This window comes from Marmota flaviventris, chromosome 11, assembly GCF_047511675.1.
Source record: "Marmota flaviventris isolate mMarFla1 chromosome 11, mMarFla1.hap1, whole genome shotgun sequence".
NCBI classification, from domain to species: Eukaryota; Metazoa; Chordata; class Mammalia; order Rodentia; family Sciuridae; genus Marmota; species Marmota flaviventris.
The window spans coordinates 17,707,171-17,723,518 of NC_092508.1; the positions used below are offsets into that span (position 1 = coordinate 17,707,171).

General features: G+C 53.9%; 1 protein-coding gene across 2 annotated transcripts in view; it reads right to left on the bottom strand.

Annotated features, from left to right (window-relative positions):
- The window catches only part of Speg (striated muscle enriched protein kinase), a 55,462-nt gene that overhangs the window by 27,276 nt on the left and 11,838 nt on the right, over positions 1-16,348 (bottom strand). For both annotated transcript variants that reach the window (XM_027942026.2, XM_071619598.1), the window contains exons 4-9: positions 14,381-15,687; positions 12,510-12,653; positions 12,019-12,201; positions 2,537-2,712; positions 2,238-2,326; positions 647-822 (exon numbers count right to left, since the gene is read on the bottom strand). In XM_027942026.2, coding sequence (XP_027797827.2) covers positions 647-822; positions 2,238-2,326; positions 2,537-2,712; positions 12,019-12,201; positions 12,510-12,653; positions 14,381-15,687 — 2,075 coding nt within the window. The remainder of the gene's footprint in view (positions 1-646; positions 823-2,237; positions 2,327-2,536; positions 2,713-12,018; positions 12,202-12,509; positions 12,654-14,380; positions 15,688-16,348) is intronic.

Genomic DNA, 16,348 nt, shown 5'->3' on the forward strand with positions numbered 1-16,348 from the left:
GTGAGGTGGGAGGCTGGGTAAACCGCAACCCAGGGAAGGAAAGCAACTGCCTTTGGAGGGCAGCCTGGCTAGGACCTGTCTGCACAGCCCCAGATGCCCCTGCCTTATGTCTTCAACTCTGGGGGCCCATCCTGGCACCCCTGGGGTCCCAGCAATGCACCAGGCCTAAGTCACATCAAGGGCCCCTCCGAACGGGTCCAGACGTCAGACTCTCCCCACTGCTACCCTCAACCACAAGAGCTTCTGCACAGCAATGGGGCAAGGAGGGAGAGCAAAGGGGAAGAGATCAGAGAGGGTGTGAGGGAGAGGACTGGGCAGAGCATACGACATAGGCTCAGAAGAACACGGAGGGAGGGTGGCCAGTTGCAAGAAGCAGGGTCTCTGGCTAACGTCAGGGGCTGTCATGATGGAAACTGGGGAAGGCAGAACTGTGTGGCAAGCTGAGAGTGGAACAATTTGTTGTGTGACCTTGGGCAAGTTGTTTCTTCTCTCTGGGTCTCAGTTTACTCAACTACAATATAAGCAGCCAGACTAGGGGACCTCCACAGCCCTTTCAGTGTGGCATCCTGTAACTGAGACTATGTGAAATCTGTCAGCAGAGGGGACAGGACCAGGTTGGGGCTTCATCAGAGTGTGGGGCTCTCACCTCGGACCTCCAGGCGGGCCTCACACTGCCGGGCGCCATACTCATTGACGGCTTTGCAGGTGTAGAAGCCAGCGTCGCCCCGCTCGGCAGCCAGGATCCGCAGCCGGCACAGCCCACCCTCAGCCTCCTCTGCAAAGCGTCTCTGGTCTGGGCGCACAGGCTGGCGGTTTCTTAGCCTGAAACAGGGGTTACAACTCAGTCCCAGAGCCCAAGGTCCTCTGCATGCTCAGCAAAGTAGGGCTGCAGAGAAGCACAGGCCTCTTCTCCCCTACCCTGTTCATCTGCTCCCCAAAACTGTCCCAGTGATCACAGACACCCCTGGATTCCAGGACAAGGTTTTCACTTTGATTCTACCTTCCCACCTGCTCCAAGAACTTCCAGACAATCTTAATCCACCTGGATCTCTCCCTTCTCCAAACTCACTTCATTTGGAATAGAGACATGCAATTTAGTAGGTTTTTGTGTTTGTTTTTGTTTTGCAATACTAGGAATTGATCCCAGAGATTCACATTTCATAGGCAAGCACTCTACTACTGAGCTATATCCCCAGTCCTTTCTGTTTTGGGGGGTACCAGGGACTGAACCCAGGGGTGCTTAACCACTGAGCCACATCCCCAGCCCTTTTTTATATTTTATTTAGAAACAGGTCTCACTGAGTTGCTTAGGGTCTTGCTAAGTTGCTGAGGCTGGCTTTGAACTCTTAATCCTCCTGCCTTGGCCTCCTGAGCTGTTGGGATTATAGGGATATGCCACAGGGCACAGCCCCAATACTTTCTTAAATTTTATTTTGAAGCATGGTCTCTCTAAATTGCTAAGACTACCCTCAAATTTGAGATCCTCCTGCCTAAGCTTCCCAAGTAGCTGGGATTGCAGGCATGCGCCATCAACTTGGCTTATTTAGCTCTCAGTATTCCTTAAATTTCCCTGTGTCTTATTTTTATTTTTCCAGAAAGATAGCTCTCCCACTTCCCAAAAGGGATGTGAAAGAACTTAAACGTTCTAAAAAATCACAGAGGAAATCAGCCGATCAATTAAAAATGAAAAATAGAACCGAAAACCAATAGAAAAACATGCTGAGTAATGACTGTTCCAGGCATCCCAGCTGAGACCCACATTTAACTCTGGGTTTGGGCAGTTCAGAAACAAATTGTGATGACTGGGTCAAGCCCAGGGCTGGGTAGAGAATGAGCCTCAAAAGTAACCCTACCAGGGCTGGGGTTGTGGCTCAGTGGAAGAGCGCTCACCTAGTACATGTGAGGCCCTGGGTTCGATCCTCAGCACCACATAAAAATAAAATAAAGGTATTAAAAAAAGTTACCATCAACTGATGGGGTAAGGGTGGAAAGCCTTCTTTCAGGGCTGAGGACTCTCCATTTGTCTCAAGTGGGAAGACATGAAACCATTCATTATTCAAATCTCTCCCCAAAAGGGGAAGCCCAAATAATCCTGGAGCACCAGGACAAGGGGCAGGGTGTGCTGGCGAGTAGTACCGCTGCACCTAGACCAACACCTGGGGAAGGCCCCTCAGGTATCACTCCCTTCCTCCAAAGCCAGCTCACAGGGCCCAGACCTGTGAGTGGCTGCTACTCACCAGGAGACCACAGGCTTTGGCTCCCCCTGCACACGGATGCTCATGATGACATCTTGGCCTTCTCGTACTGACTGGTCCATGAGTGAGACCTAAAGGGGAACTCCAAAGTGTCAGGGATGACAGTCAGGGCATAGCAGTGACTCCTGGGGACTGGGAGATCTGGGACAGTGGTCTCTTCCATACCAATCTGACTGAGGCTGGTTAAGAAGGGTTAATGGGGCAAAGTTCTAGGTCCTCCTGAAGAACAAAGGGGACACAAAGGGATGGAGGTCCATACAGACCTGGACCAGGAATCTGACCTTGAAGGTGGGGGGTGCCTTGGAGCCAGTGTCAGAGGAACGGTGGTTCTGGCTGGGGCTGAGCTTCATGGTGGGGGTTCCGGGCCAGGTCTCCCCAGGCTCTGGGAACTCCTCTGGGGGACTCAGGTACTCCTCGTCAGAAGTGATGGGACTGCTGAAAGGGGATGTGGACCCTCCTGGAAGAGAGACAGAAGGGATGCCAGGAGAGGGAGGAGGCAGAGAGACAGCTGGCTGGAAATGTCCCCAGAGCCTGGTTGAGGCCATTCCTGTGGGCCCTGCCCTGACTTCACTCCTGGTCTCTGGGGGTTTGCTGTGCCCAAGCACTTCCTCTCCCTGAGCTCCTGATTCCTCCCCTGCTAGACTCTGCCCCAAGACCAAACCCCCTGGGAGGGGACTCATTGGAAATGGCCTGATGCAAAGGATTCAGCCAACAGAGGGGCTGCTCCTGTGCCTTGGGGTAGACCCAGAATTCCACTGGAGCAGGGGATCCATATCCTGACATAGAGTAGGGGCTCAAATTACCAATCATATGCTTTAAAAGCAGGTGGTGTTGGCCTCTGGGACCCCACAGCAGCAAAGCCAAGACACTTACTTCTTAGGTGAGCTGGGCTTGGAACAGAGGAACACACACCCCAGACAAGCCCTATCCTGACCTCGGTCCAGGGCCAATGAGATGGCACTGTCCAGTCTGCCCTTCCCCCTCCCTTCTCAGCTTCCTGCCACAGAAACCCCAGGGGCACCTGTTAGCCCCAGCTCTAGAGCATGGGGACCCCAAATCTCTCAGGGGGTGGGAAAGCAGAGTCAGAGTCATCCACAGAAAAGGGCAGCTCAGCCTAGGGAAGAGCAGGGGGACTTGAGTCTGCCTTGGGGGAGGGGTGTCCCCAGGGCCCTGACGCCCTCCCCCGCAACTGGCTGGGGGCCCAGCCTCCCTGAGCTGGCTTCTACCCGACTGCCAAATACAGACATGAATCTGCCACAGCCCCCTGGCCCCTCCTCCTGGTTCCCCTAACCCAAGCCCCCAGCAGGGCTGCACCCCAACTCACCCTGAGACCGCACACGGACCTCAGCCTGCACCTTTCCGAAGGCTCTGTCCTGGCACCAGGCCCTCCTGCTGCTTGCCCACTGCCCACCCTGCCTTGGCTCCCCAGGGAGCAGGAGCCCAGCCTGCCCAGTCCCACTCACTTGGTGGACCCTGGGGAGGCCCAGCACTGAGCTGCCCCTGGGGGAGGGGCAGGAGCCTGGAGGAGTACAGAGAAGGTGGGGGTGGCCAGCAAGAGGCTGGGTGGCTGGCAAGCAGGCTGGGCTGGGAAGGTGGTGGGCTGGGAAGGTGGCGCCTGCTGAGCACACAGGCAGCCTGTCCTGGAGTGGAGGGGGAAGAGAGGGAGGGGCAGAGCCAGCCCAGCTGAATTTAGCTGCCTGCTCATTCCCAAGCAGCGCTCTGCCTTTCCTCTCCTTACAGCTCTGGACACTGACAAGAGCAGAGCCCCTCAGCGGGGCTGGACTCTAGGCATGGGGGCCTCTGTCCCCAGAGGAAGATGGGGTGGGGAGGCACCACACTGTGGCATTCAAGACCTTTGTGTGATCCATTAATGTTGACAAGTCCACCAAAGAAGGTGCCGATGGCAATGGCCCTGTGCTGCCCCTTTTGCTGACCAAACCACCAGGCTCGCCAGCCTGGGAAGACACTGATCAGCCTCCAATACTGAAGAGCCAGGCCATGCCCTGCTTTCTCTGGCACGGAGGATCACAGAACTGTGAGATCTTCACCTTCCTTCCCAGAGATGTCCCTCCCAACTTGAGGGGTCCCAGAGCCCCATCTCCATCTCGCCAGTACTGCCATAGCAGGTCAGCCCAGCAGCCACCCCAGGGCACAGGCCTGCACTCAGTCCTCATGGCAGGCTCTTCTGGGACACTTATTCGCAACCTAACTTTACCCATCAGCCTCACCAGGGCCAAGGATGAGGAGAGTGGGGGCTACTTTCCCCAACAGCCCTTTAACTAGTACCCATTTACATCTGGGTTGGGGAAGGGACTTGGAAACTGAGCAAGAGAGAAGGGGTTGTTAAGCTGGGGCCACATGTCCTTCCTCCTATCTCCTCACCCCCGCCCAGAGCCACATTCTCAAGCTATGACCTGTGTTTCCCAGCATTGCCAATGAGGAAGGAGGGGCCACCATTCAGGCTGGCTGTCTTGAGGTAGGGGGTGGGGGTGTTCAGAATGGCACTTGGTGCCAAAGGCTCCCAGCTGACACTGAGATCATAGGCACCATCCCTGGAGGTGGATGCCTATCTCCCCTCCATGGAGTTGGGAGTCCTGATCCAGGGTCACCTCCCTGATGGACAGTGCTATGGTGCCTCCCAGGGAAGAGGGAGATTTGTGCTGGATTGGTGAGGTTTGCAGGGGCTTTAGCGACCCCTGGTGGTCTCTGGAGGAACAGTACCAGGGGGCATCCAGCCAGAGTGAGCTGCAGTCCTCAAGCCCCTCCCAGAGGGGAGGTGGCCCAGGCAGGAGGCTCAAACACCAGAGAAGCACAACTAGGCCTCTTTGAGAGAAGATAGTGGTCTCTGCCCTGACATACCCCCAAACTGCATGGCCAAAGAGACGGATGGAGGATCCTGGAGCTCCACATCATGTTCAGGTACCAGATGTCATGGCCTTATGGTCCAAACCACCTTTGTGGCCAGTCCCTAACATTCCAGCTGTGCTCTACCCACAAGCCCAGCTCTCACTGTGGGAGACATAGTTACACTAGCCAGGAAGTAGGAAGCAGGTGCCCCCACACCCTGCCAAATCGCAGAGGCACATACACTCAGCATGCCATGGAAGGACTACCCCTTCACATTTGCCCTCCACCCCCTGTGCTGACCCTAGGCCCATATCTGCCTTTCCAACACAACCCCTGGGTCAAACACTTCATGAAAACACTGGTGCTGGGTAACCCACAAATCAGGGAACTGTCCCTCCCCAGACCAGAGCATTCTGCTGGTCCCAACATCCCAAGAGTTTCTAATGTCCCCTGCTATAGTCTCCCCACAGAGATGGTTGAGCCACCACCGCCAGTATCCAGCACATGAAAGGCATTACACAAGGCCTTTATCTCAGAACGATCCTTGAGCCACCCACACCAGGACCACCTGGGAGCTTATTTTGAAATAAATTCCTGGGCCTTTCCCAGCCTATAAAATTAGATTTTCTGAAATGGGAAGTCAAAAAACCACATTTTTCAAAAACACTCCAGGTGATTCTTATGCACATGAAAGTGTAGGGACCACTGCCAACCCTCATGGGAGGAGGACAACCCTAGGAGGTAGTTTCAATAAGTCCTAGCAAACTTGGCCATCCAACTTCAGAGCAGGGCTTTGAACAGATAAGGTCTGACTCCACAGTCCACACACTTCCCACCGCACCAGTTGGCCTCTCATCTTAAGCCAGTGCATGCCCACCTGCCCCCTCCCTCCCTCCCTGTCTCTCTCTCTCTCCCTGGTGTGCTTTTTGTTTGTTTTTTTGTACCAGGGATTGAACCCAGGGGCACTTAATCACTGAGCCCACCCCCAGCCCTTTTTATTTTTTATTTGGAGACAGGGTCTTGCTAAGTTGCTGGCTTTGAATTTGAGATCCTCCTGCCTCGGCCTCCTGAGCCACTGGGAATATAGGCACGCGCCACTGTGCCCAGCTTGGTAGTGGGTTCCAAAGTTTACTGTGCACTTGAATCACCTGGAGGGTTCCCTAGACTGGGGAATTGGGCTGCTGGGACCTTCCCCCAGTTTTGAATTCAGTAGGTCTGGTTTGGGGCAAATAGTTTGCATTTATTAACACATTCCCAAAGGGATGTTGATGCTGCTGGTCTGGGGACCATACTTTGAGAATTCTGCCATCACAAGCACCACTCTTAGGCAGAGTCTCATTACCCCCTGCAGCTGTATGTCCTGTCCAACCTCTGTGTATTACCCAGGGCTTGGAGTTTCTTGGGCTCTCGGTCCCCCACTGCTGCCTCACACTCAATCCTTGTGGTCTACACAGTCCCCAGCTGCCCAGAAGTGACTCCTAGTGTGGCGTCAAGGGCTAAGGAGTAGAGAAGGCATGGTCATGTCCTCAGGTGCCTTTGGCTGGTAGGGAAGACAAGCCAGATACATAGATGACTAGAATAGCAAGCAGGAAAGAATGACGAGATGGCAAGCGGGGAGTAGATAAGAACCACAAGAGTACAGACAGCTGGTGATGACTTTTGGCTCAGGGAGAAAGAAGCAACTGAGAGCAGAGGTGGTATTGAATTAGAGCTTGGTTTAAGCAGGGAAAAGGGAAAAGGGAAAAGCAGTCCATGAAGATGAACCTGCATGAACAAATGTTCAGAGGAAAAATGTACAGGCACAGAGGCCGGTAGCTCAACTGATGACAGAGATGGGTGAAGAAGTAAAAAGTGGGCATCAGATCATGAAAGCAGGTACCTCTTGCTGCCTCCTCTTTTGGAGCATCCTTAGGCTTTTGGCCTCTATGGATCCAGAAGGTGGATGCCAGCTTAAGGCATGTGGCCTTTACTCTCAAGGCCAAGACAAGCTCTTATGATTTTTGAGGAAGGGAGGAACGTGTTGGAGGTTGGCCAGCATTCCTATCAGCCTGGCCTTGCAAACCCTGTCCTCTACCTGTGGTTAGTAGATCCCCACAGGCTTTTCTTCTTCTGTATTTCCTTCTCCTTCCTCTCTTTTTTTTTTTGTGGGGGGTGCACTGGGGATTGAACTGAGGGTACTCTACCACCAAGCTACATCCCCCGCCCTTTTTTATTTTTCATTTTGAGACAGGCTCTTACTAGTTTCCCAGGCTGGCTACGAACTTGTGATCCCCTGCCTCAGCCTCCTGAGTCACTGGGATTACAGGTATGCGCCATCACACCCAGGCTCCATGGGCCTCTCTTGAAATAGCTGCTAAGTGATCCCACCACAGGAAAGTGAGGGGAAAGGAGGATGCGGGCTGCCAAGAGGTAGGAATTTCCAGAGGGTGCTGACATGACTGTCTCCCCTGGACAAGGAGAAGGGTTAGGCTGAGAGTGTTTCAGGTTTGGTTTAAAGTGTATTAAGTACTAGAGGAAATTTCACATGGTTAGCCTGACCTATCCAGGCAAGTGTTGAATTTCTCACATATAACTACACTGGGTTGTTCCAGGTTAGATAAAGGGTTTGCACTCATGGTAAATTAGGTTTCTGTCGTTGAGACAGGCTGAGAGCACTCAACTGCATTCTAGGTAAGAGTCCTGGGGAGTCGTCCATGGAGTATACCTGCTGCTGACAGATAGGAGATGGGAGGAGGGACTGAGTCTGGTTGAATGAACCATGCCACCTTGCTTTTTCAGGTATTGTCCAGACCCCCATCCTAATGGACAACACGGGTCATGTGGCTTTCCAAGATTCCCTCCATCTGCAGCCACTGTCATCACCAGGAAGACCCTGCAACTATGTAGCTGTGGCCAGGGACCTAAGGCAGAGGAAAAGGGGTGTAGAATTTGGTGATATGATTTTCTTCCTTGCCTTTGCATTCATGGCTGCCAATAAACAGCCTCTTTCCTGTTGTGATACTGCTGATCATATGAGCAAGACCAGAAGGAGTCTTGACAAGCCACATCCCAAGTCCAAACGTCTGCAGCCAACTCATCCTCCTCACACAGCTCGGAGTCTTTTTGAGCATATAGCCCATGAGTCAGGATGATCCTCATTTTACAGATAAGAAAGTTGCAGCCAAGGTAAAGGGAAAAGGCCAAAGGCTTGAGTAGAAAATGCTACAGCCTTGGGCTCAAACACATGAGACCTGTGCCTGAGCAGGGGGCTGCAGGCTGTGGGATGGAGGCCCGGCACCAGAAAGGCCTCCTGTCAGAGCCCACAGTGGGGCAGAGCCAGGTGTGCTCCCTCCAGGCACAAGAGGAAACAAACAGGACCACAGCCATGATGGAGGCATGGAATCAACAAAAGAAGCTGAGAAAACCCCCAATCTGACCCACCCACAGAGGCCTGAGCTGCCCCTCTGCACAAGCCCTAACCCTGAACCTCTTCAGAGTAAAAGGAAAGTGGGCAGTGTAGTGGTTAGGAGTGTCTACTTGAGAAACCCTGAGAAGGCATTTTAAAGCATGTCTCAAGCCTCCAACTGGCCTGGTGCACCTAGGACTCAGTATCCAACAAGGACACTGAAACTATCAAAATGCAGTCAATAAAAATGATAGTTACGAAAACCCCAGTTCTAGCTAAAGGTGTGGCCCAGTGGTAGAGCACTTGCCTATCACATGTGAGGCCCTGGGTTCAATCCCTAGCTCCTCCCCACCAAAAAAAATTCAGTTCCTCAGTTGGACCAGCTGAATTTCAAACACTCAACAGCCACATGTGGCTAGTGGCCACCACACTGGACAGGGCAGATACCGAACACTTCCACTATCATGGAAAGGTGTATCAATCAGCACTGGCCTAAAGCAACTTGCAGTAGCTTTCCCAGTCTCAGTTTCCTCATCTGTAACCTGGGCATAATAATAGAACCCACCTCACAGGGATGGACTGAATATGATTACCCAATCAACAGTGCTCAGTAAATGCTAATTAGGGATATTATTTTTTATCTGCTGTTCATGCTAAGTTTATTTGTTTCTACTCTAAGTCTCTTATCATTTATAACAATCCCAGGCAGACCATGGAAGCTCAATAAAGGCTGCTGGCCTAGTGTTAGCTTTGTCACTAGAGTCTCCATGTATTTGTCTCTCCATCTGTAAAATGGAAATATCAACATCTGTAAAATGTCATGGTCCCTTCAAAAGATATATATACATACATACATACACACACACATACACACATACATATATTTTATCTCAACATAAATCAATGAAAAAGACATGAAAGGATTTGGGAAAAGGACATGGCACTCTATAAATTCTGGTGTGCTGGATGCAGCAGCAGCAGTACTTCTCACACTCACCAGCCACCCATCCCCATCCACTCCCCAGCTTTGAGACAGTTATTCCAAGGGTGGGAGGGGCATAGGGCTGGGGAGGAGCAGCCAGAGCTGGTAACACCAGGTCCTGCCTGCACAGAGCCTGCCCCCCAAACTAGGCTGCATTTTCTAGTTGCCCATTCCCTAGTTACTGTGGTTCCTAAACAGGAATAAAATCTGTGGGCTCTCAAAAGCAGGCCCTGCTGGGGTGGGCACCCCAGGAGCACACTGGGCAGCCAGCCCTGGTTTCCATGGCATTGGGTGTGGGGGTGGGGAAGTAGTAAGAGAGGACAGTGGCTCTGTACAGGGCCTCTTCCCACAAGACACTACCCACTCCCTCCCTCCACCTGCTCCCCACGCCCCCACAGCCAGACACTCCCCCCCCCCCCGCAGCCCGAACCACTGCCTACAGACTCTAGGCCTGAGACCCCCTCCCTTGTCAAATATCTGTGCCACCACTGGTTCCACCCACTCGGGCGGCTCTCTGGATCCACTGGCCCCCATCCAGCTACTCTGGACCAAACAGTGCCTTGTAGGGTAAGAAAGTCAGCTTGCTCTATTACAATCAGCGACGATGCTGGACCAGCGCGCCAGCCCCTTGGACCCAGGGGCCCTGGAGCCAGTCTGACTTATGGGGCTGCTCATAAAGCCTGGTACAACCAACTTCTGTGCTGAAGATTTGCTGGCTCCCCAGGGCAGAGGAGAAACAAAGATGCAGCAACAGTCTGAGAATCCAGGGGCTGGGAAATAGGGAGGGTCCAGGGGGTTACGAGGTTTGCAAGGCAGAAGTGGAGTCCCAAAGCCCCAGGCAGTCTGAAGAAAGGGACAGACAGGAAAGGGTAAGGTGCTCCCCAGGTCCTCCTGGAAAGCTGAGTTAGTGTGCACAACACCATCCCTGAACGCTAACAACTAACATTTGTCTACAGCTTTACAGTTCATAAAGCTCGTTCGCACATTTGCTTTCATCCGTGAGGATGGTATAATTATCTCTGGTTTACAAATGAGGAAACTGAAGCTCGGGGAGATTCAATGTGGCAAACACAGAACTCCCTGTCAAGTGCTGACAGCTGCCGTGCCCCAAGCCGCCTTCCCAACCTTAAAAGGCTCCCAAATGGCTCTTAGCCCATATACAGGCACCCCCACCCTACCCCTTGCCATTTCTCAGCCCAAGCCAGGTATTGACTGGAGTCCTGGAGCCAGGCCTGGGCCCCCTAAGGGGACCTGGGAGCTGAGTCAGAGGCCAGATCCCAGAGGTGATGGGAGGACGGAAACATGTAGTGGAGGGATGGGTATGATTCATCAAGGTGGGAGGGATAAGAAGAGGCAGCGAGCCTTGAACATGGCTCCTGGGAGGGACACGGAGGTGAAACAAGATGAGGACCTGCTGCTCCACAAAGACATAAGGTGCTATCAAAGGAGCTAACATGGCACAGCTGCGGTGCCAGACCCCACCAAGAGCTCCTGCATTTTGAAAGTGCTAACGCCCTGGGACCAGGCACACGGGCTGGGCTGTCATCTGCTGTCCTGTAGCACTGAGTGGAAGAAAGGCACAGAACAGCATGTGCTGTTCCCCCTCCTGGCATGTCCTGCCCCTCCTTCTGCAGTCTAAACCCCGCCTCCTCCAGGCTCTCCTGTCTCAGTGCAAATATCCTAGAACACTGACCACTGCTAGACTCGTCTCCAAACTGAATTCGTCTATGCCTAGAGGCCCTCCAGCCCAGGTCCTCTGAGCTAGATTTGGACACCCAATGGTAATCCCCTTGATTGCAGGTTGAGTCTCTGTCTTTTCCTTCTGTGACAACCCCTAGCATCCTCCCCTCTCTCTGCCCCACTATGCAGGGTCAGTGCATTGTCAGGCCCAGCCACCTGAACGAACAGAACTGGCCACATACACTGACACCAGTCCAGCCCTGCCTGAGCCAGAAAGAAACTGGACTGAAACCCAAAGGAAGTAGTCTGACACCAAGTGAGAGCTTCTATAAAAATAGAAATCAAGGCAGCTCTATACTGCCATCCTGAAGGTGTTCTCAGCTGCACCTTCTTTAAGGTTTGGGGTTCAACAGGAAGCAGGGACACTTGAAAGCCCCTCTTTTTACAGGGTTGGGGCTTTCCTATAGAAAAAAAATAACATAAAAAGCTCCTGGTGGATCTTAAGCCCTCTGGGCTGAGAGATTCTTTTTCTCAGACTCAAAGACAATTTGCCTTCCCCACAGGACCCTGTTCAGGGAATTGGCCGGGGAAGTGGGTGGTTACAGGATGTCTAAAGACACATTTTACTGACTTCATGAATTGACCAGCCTGGTGCCTGTCCTGGGAATTTGATCCTTGCCCTAAGGACGGGACCATTTTAAATGCTTTCTCCAGAGAGGCCCACAGAGAAGGGACTCTGCAAGATGACTGAGCCCAAGCACTCTCATTTGCAAGTGGGAAAGGAGCTTGGGCCCATGGCCTCACATCCGCTAGGAAGGAAGGATCACAGCTCACCCCCCACCCACCCCTGGGTTTGGCAGGCTTCCTACCAGGTCTCACAGCCAGTGAGGCAGCACAGCTGGCCTGGCCCAGCTCGTTGATGGCAGTGGCCACATAGCTCCCCGCGTCAGCCTCCTGGGCCTCCCTGAGCAGCAGAGTGTGCCTCTCGCCCTCAGCCCGGATGAGAAGGCGGCCCTCACTGTGCAGCGTGGACCCATCCTTGAGCCAGGACACTGTGGGGAAGCAACGAGAACCAACTCACTACGGCCAGAAGCTCACTGGGGAAACCTCACTCCACCCCTCCCACACAAAGGTTCAAACCATTCCTTGTTCTGCCTGTGGGGAATTCAGAGGAGTCTGCCCTCACTCCAGAAGCCCAGGCTGTCCTTTTCTCTCTAGGGAGTCCTGAGCCATCTCCCTGAAGACAGGCAGCTCCATGCAGTGGATAACTCCTCTCCTCCCACCCACCCCCTCAGAGGATTCTAGGGGAGGCTCCCTCTCCCTGTCCCACGTGCTCTGCACCTCAAGACCTGAAGCTTACCTTGGGGTGGGGGGTTGGCGGTGATGATACACTTAAGCAGTACATCAGCCCCTGGGGCCACCACCGCGTTCTGCAGGGGAATCTCAAACACTGGGGCCTCCAGGGGTTCTTCTCCAGCAGACACATAAGAGTCATCCGAAGACTCTGCAGACAAAGGGGTGACATGAGTGATGAGAGGGATGTGATCCCTGTGGAAATGACTTGGGGAGAAAGCATGTTGGCAGCCCTGTGTCTTGGAAAGTACCAAAACCCAGAGATCAGGGCTTCTGGAAGGGATTAAGGTCTCTTTACTGAAAGTCCTAAGATAGAGAAAAGAAAATTTCAGAAGGAAGGTTCTTCACCAGGACAGGGTAGCTGAGACCACAGTTAGTGTTGGTTTCTGGAGGAAGGTGGGGATGTGCTGTGACAGGCACCTTCACAAGAACTGTTCATCACATGTGGCACAGCAGACCCTGTGCAAGGCACTCCAAGGGGACACAAGACTATATAAGCTCGAAATGGACAGAGGACAAGCTACCAGCAAACCAAGACGGAGCAGCAACAATAGCTACAAAAGGTAATATGTGGGAAATTGTCACATTTGTGAGGCCACCATATGACAAACAGGGAGCTGCAGGGGGATTGGATGGGCCTCAGAGGATCAGCTTCCACTCCTCCTTCACCAGACAGTAACACTGCACTCACTACATTGCACACTGATGGGTACCCAGAATATAACAGGAAATAAGATGTGATCCCTGCTTATATAAAAAGAGACTACGCTGTCATGGTTCTTTCTGGGTATTTTCCAACTCTGACATTCTATGAGCTAGATAGAGGACAACGTAGGCAGCTAAAAGGGCTGCGAAGATCCCAATTTTGCTGTTTTCTAACTATATCATCTTGGGCAAATGAGATAATCTTTGAGTCTCAGTTATGTTATCTGGAAGATGGAGGGATAACATGCAATACTCTGCAGAGCTGGCAAACAGACTAAATGAGATAACATCCTTATGGGCCTAGTTAACACAACATCTGAGACATAGTGGGTATATAATAATGGTTGTCAGTAGGATGATGGACTGGAGCATAATCATCTCTAAAGATTCTGAGGTGGTAACACTTAAATACAAAATAAATTTGATGAAGAAAAATACAGGGTGATAAACACAATAAGAAAGATACTGGCAGGATCTCCTAGATACAGTGTGGAAAAGCAGTAGGGAGTGGGAGCAAGTCAAGGATAGCTCCCTCTGCCTCTCCAGAAGTGGGCCCCAAGTTGCTGTTCAGGATGGGCAGGGTTAGGGGCAGCAGCACTTGTCCTTGATGTTGCTCATCACTCACAGAAAGGCAGGAAGACAACACAAAAACAAGTGTGTGTAGGGAACAGTTAGTTTAGCAATGCAGGATGTGAGTATGGGAGAAAGGAGGTTGGATAAGACCTTAGCAGCCACAGATGGGCCGCAATGCTTGCCTGTAACAGGAATTTGAGACCAGCTACCCTCTCTTCCCCCATAGAGGAATGGAGGTTGCTGAGCACTGCTTAGGTTCTCGCCAGTGCCTCTTCTCATTGTGGGTCCTTGACCCAACAACCGAGGAGGCCACTAGACTTCTGTGAACTTATGGCAGGTATGTGGGCACCAGCCTTTGCTCACCCTGGTATCCAAACACACTCACACTCCTAACTCACCAATGGTAAGATCTAGCACAGGACCTTCACAGTCCGTCACTCAAACCCGAGCCTGTGTCAGTATGTTCTCTGGCAAACAGCACCCTCATAGCAGCCTACTAGCCCCAAGCAAGGCCCCTCCCTACTGCCAGGCAGTCTTGTTGCTCCCAAATCCCCTCCCAGCCAGGTCTGGGCACCTTTCCAACCCTTTCAGCAGCCTTACCGAGCTCAGGAGAGGTGGGTCGGACCCTGCGACCTTTGCCCTGGCTGCGGGGTCCTCTTCGGTCCCAAGCCCCCCAGGGACCATCCTCCTCTGGTCCTCTGCGCAGCCTCTTCTCGGCCTCAGGCCCTGCCCTGTTCTTCTCCAAGGTTTGGGGCACAGCAGCGCCCTCCAGGCCCGGTGTGGCCCAGGGCAGAAAGCGCACTGCCTGCGCTGGGGGCTCCCGCTTCCGACCCGAGGGGGCTTTCGTCCGGGCCTCCGGGAGATCAGCATTGTGGGGCGGCACAGGGCTCCTGCACTCCTGTATGGCTCTGCCCCTGGTGAGTGGGAACTGATCCCGACGACGCCTAACCTCCTGCTGTGGGCCTTCCCCAGGCTCTGTCCTGCCCAAAGGGCCACGGCTTCTGGGCCTCCCAGGCTCTTCTACAGACTTGCCCACAATACTGGGAAGAGGAGGCTGAGTGGCGGCAGGGCTCACAGCCCGTGGGGTCTTGGGGGTAGAGGGCCGGGAGAAGAGTGGGGGTTCTCCAGGTTCTCGAGGGGATGGGGCGCGCTGCAGGGTGGCACGCAGGGACTCATGGGAGCGCACCAGTTCCTCCCGCGAAGTGGAGCGGCGAATGCGGCCCAGCTCCTGAGCAAAGCGCAGCTCGAGATCAGAGGCAGGGCTGCGCTGTCGTGTGCGTTCATCCAGCGAGGCCGCCTTCTGCTGGAACAGGCGGCGCCGCTCGGCCACACTGCCCTGTGGTGCCTGCAGCTCCTCCTGAGAGGCCCCAGGTATGCCCCACGCAGCGTCGCCTTCGGACTTGGGCTGTTCCAGGGAGCGGGCCTTGCGTAGGGGGACCCAGGGCCGCAGGGGCGCTGGGGGCGAGTCGCTGCGCTCCAGGCTGCGACGTCGCTCCTCAAAAAACTGCAACTTGTCCAGGATGCGGGAGCCGGCTCGCACCAACCTCGGTGAGCGGCCCAGCGCCGACAGGCGACCTGAGGCCTCACTCAGTGGCGTCTGGGGCCGGGACTCTGTCGTACCCGCCAGCGAGGGCCCAGACGACTTGGACTTTTTGCCTCGTTTCTCTTCCGCGGTGGCGTCCTCCGGTAGCTCAGGCTCTTGAGTGCGCCGATGGAGCGATGTGGGGGTGGCTGGGGGCTGGGCGCTGGGTCCTGGAGGAGCCCTCTTACCCACCCTAGGGGATGGTGGCGGGAGCAGCGCGGACTTGGAAGGAGGCGGAGGGGCAGGGCGAGGACGCGGGGCTTCACTAGCCTGCTGAGGCTGAAGGTCAGGTTCCTCCCTGCGCAGTCCACTTTGAGGGATGCTGCTGCAGAACCAAGACCAAGAGGGGTAGAGGATTCAGGGAGCCTCCCCTCCTAGACTCTCAGCTTGTGACAGGGATTAGGCGGTGGGACATGCTGGGCAGGCTTGGGGGTGACATGGGCCAGACCCTCCTGCCCCCCACCCCCTGGAGAACGGCACAGCCAGAGCAGGGGCTGGGGAGAGGCCAGCGGCTCATGCACCAGTAGACTGGGCTAGTGGCTGAGTCCAGGTACAGACTCAACCCCAGGAGCTCTGGCCAGCCCCCTCCCCCCAGGCCTGGAAGCTGGGAACAGCAGGAACAGAACTGAGCATGGGCGAGAAAAAAAGAATGAAGTTTAGGACCCAAAGATGAAGTGGTGAGGGAAGACAGGAGGGTTGGGTAGGGAGGGGTCCTCTCTAGAATGCAGTCTTCTACTCATTCCTGCCCTCAGCTGGCTCCCACAGCCCAGCCCAGCCTCAGAAGAATGCATCCCCTTCACAGTGGCCCTTAGAAGAAGGGCACTGGCCTTCTCTACCAAACACAAGACTTTATAGAGCAGTGCCCCATCCATGTGATGACCTAGCTCCTGTGGAGACCTGACTCCATTTCTAACACCACCTACAGTAGGGCAGAGCAGGCAGCAATGAATCCCTGGGAATAGGATACCCAGACTCCTACTCTCTTT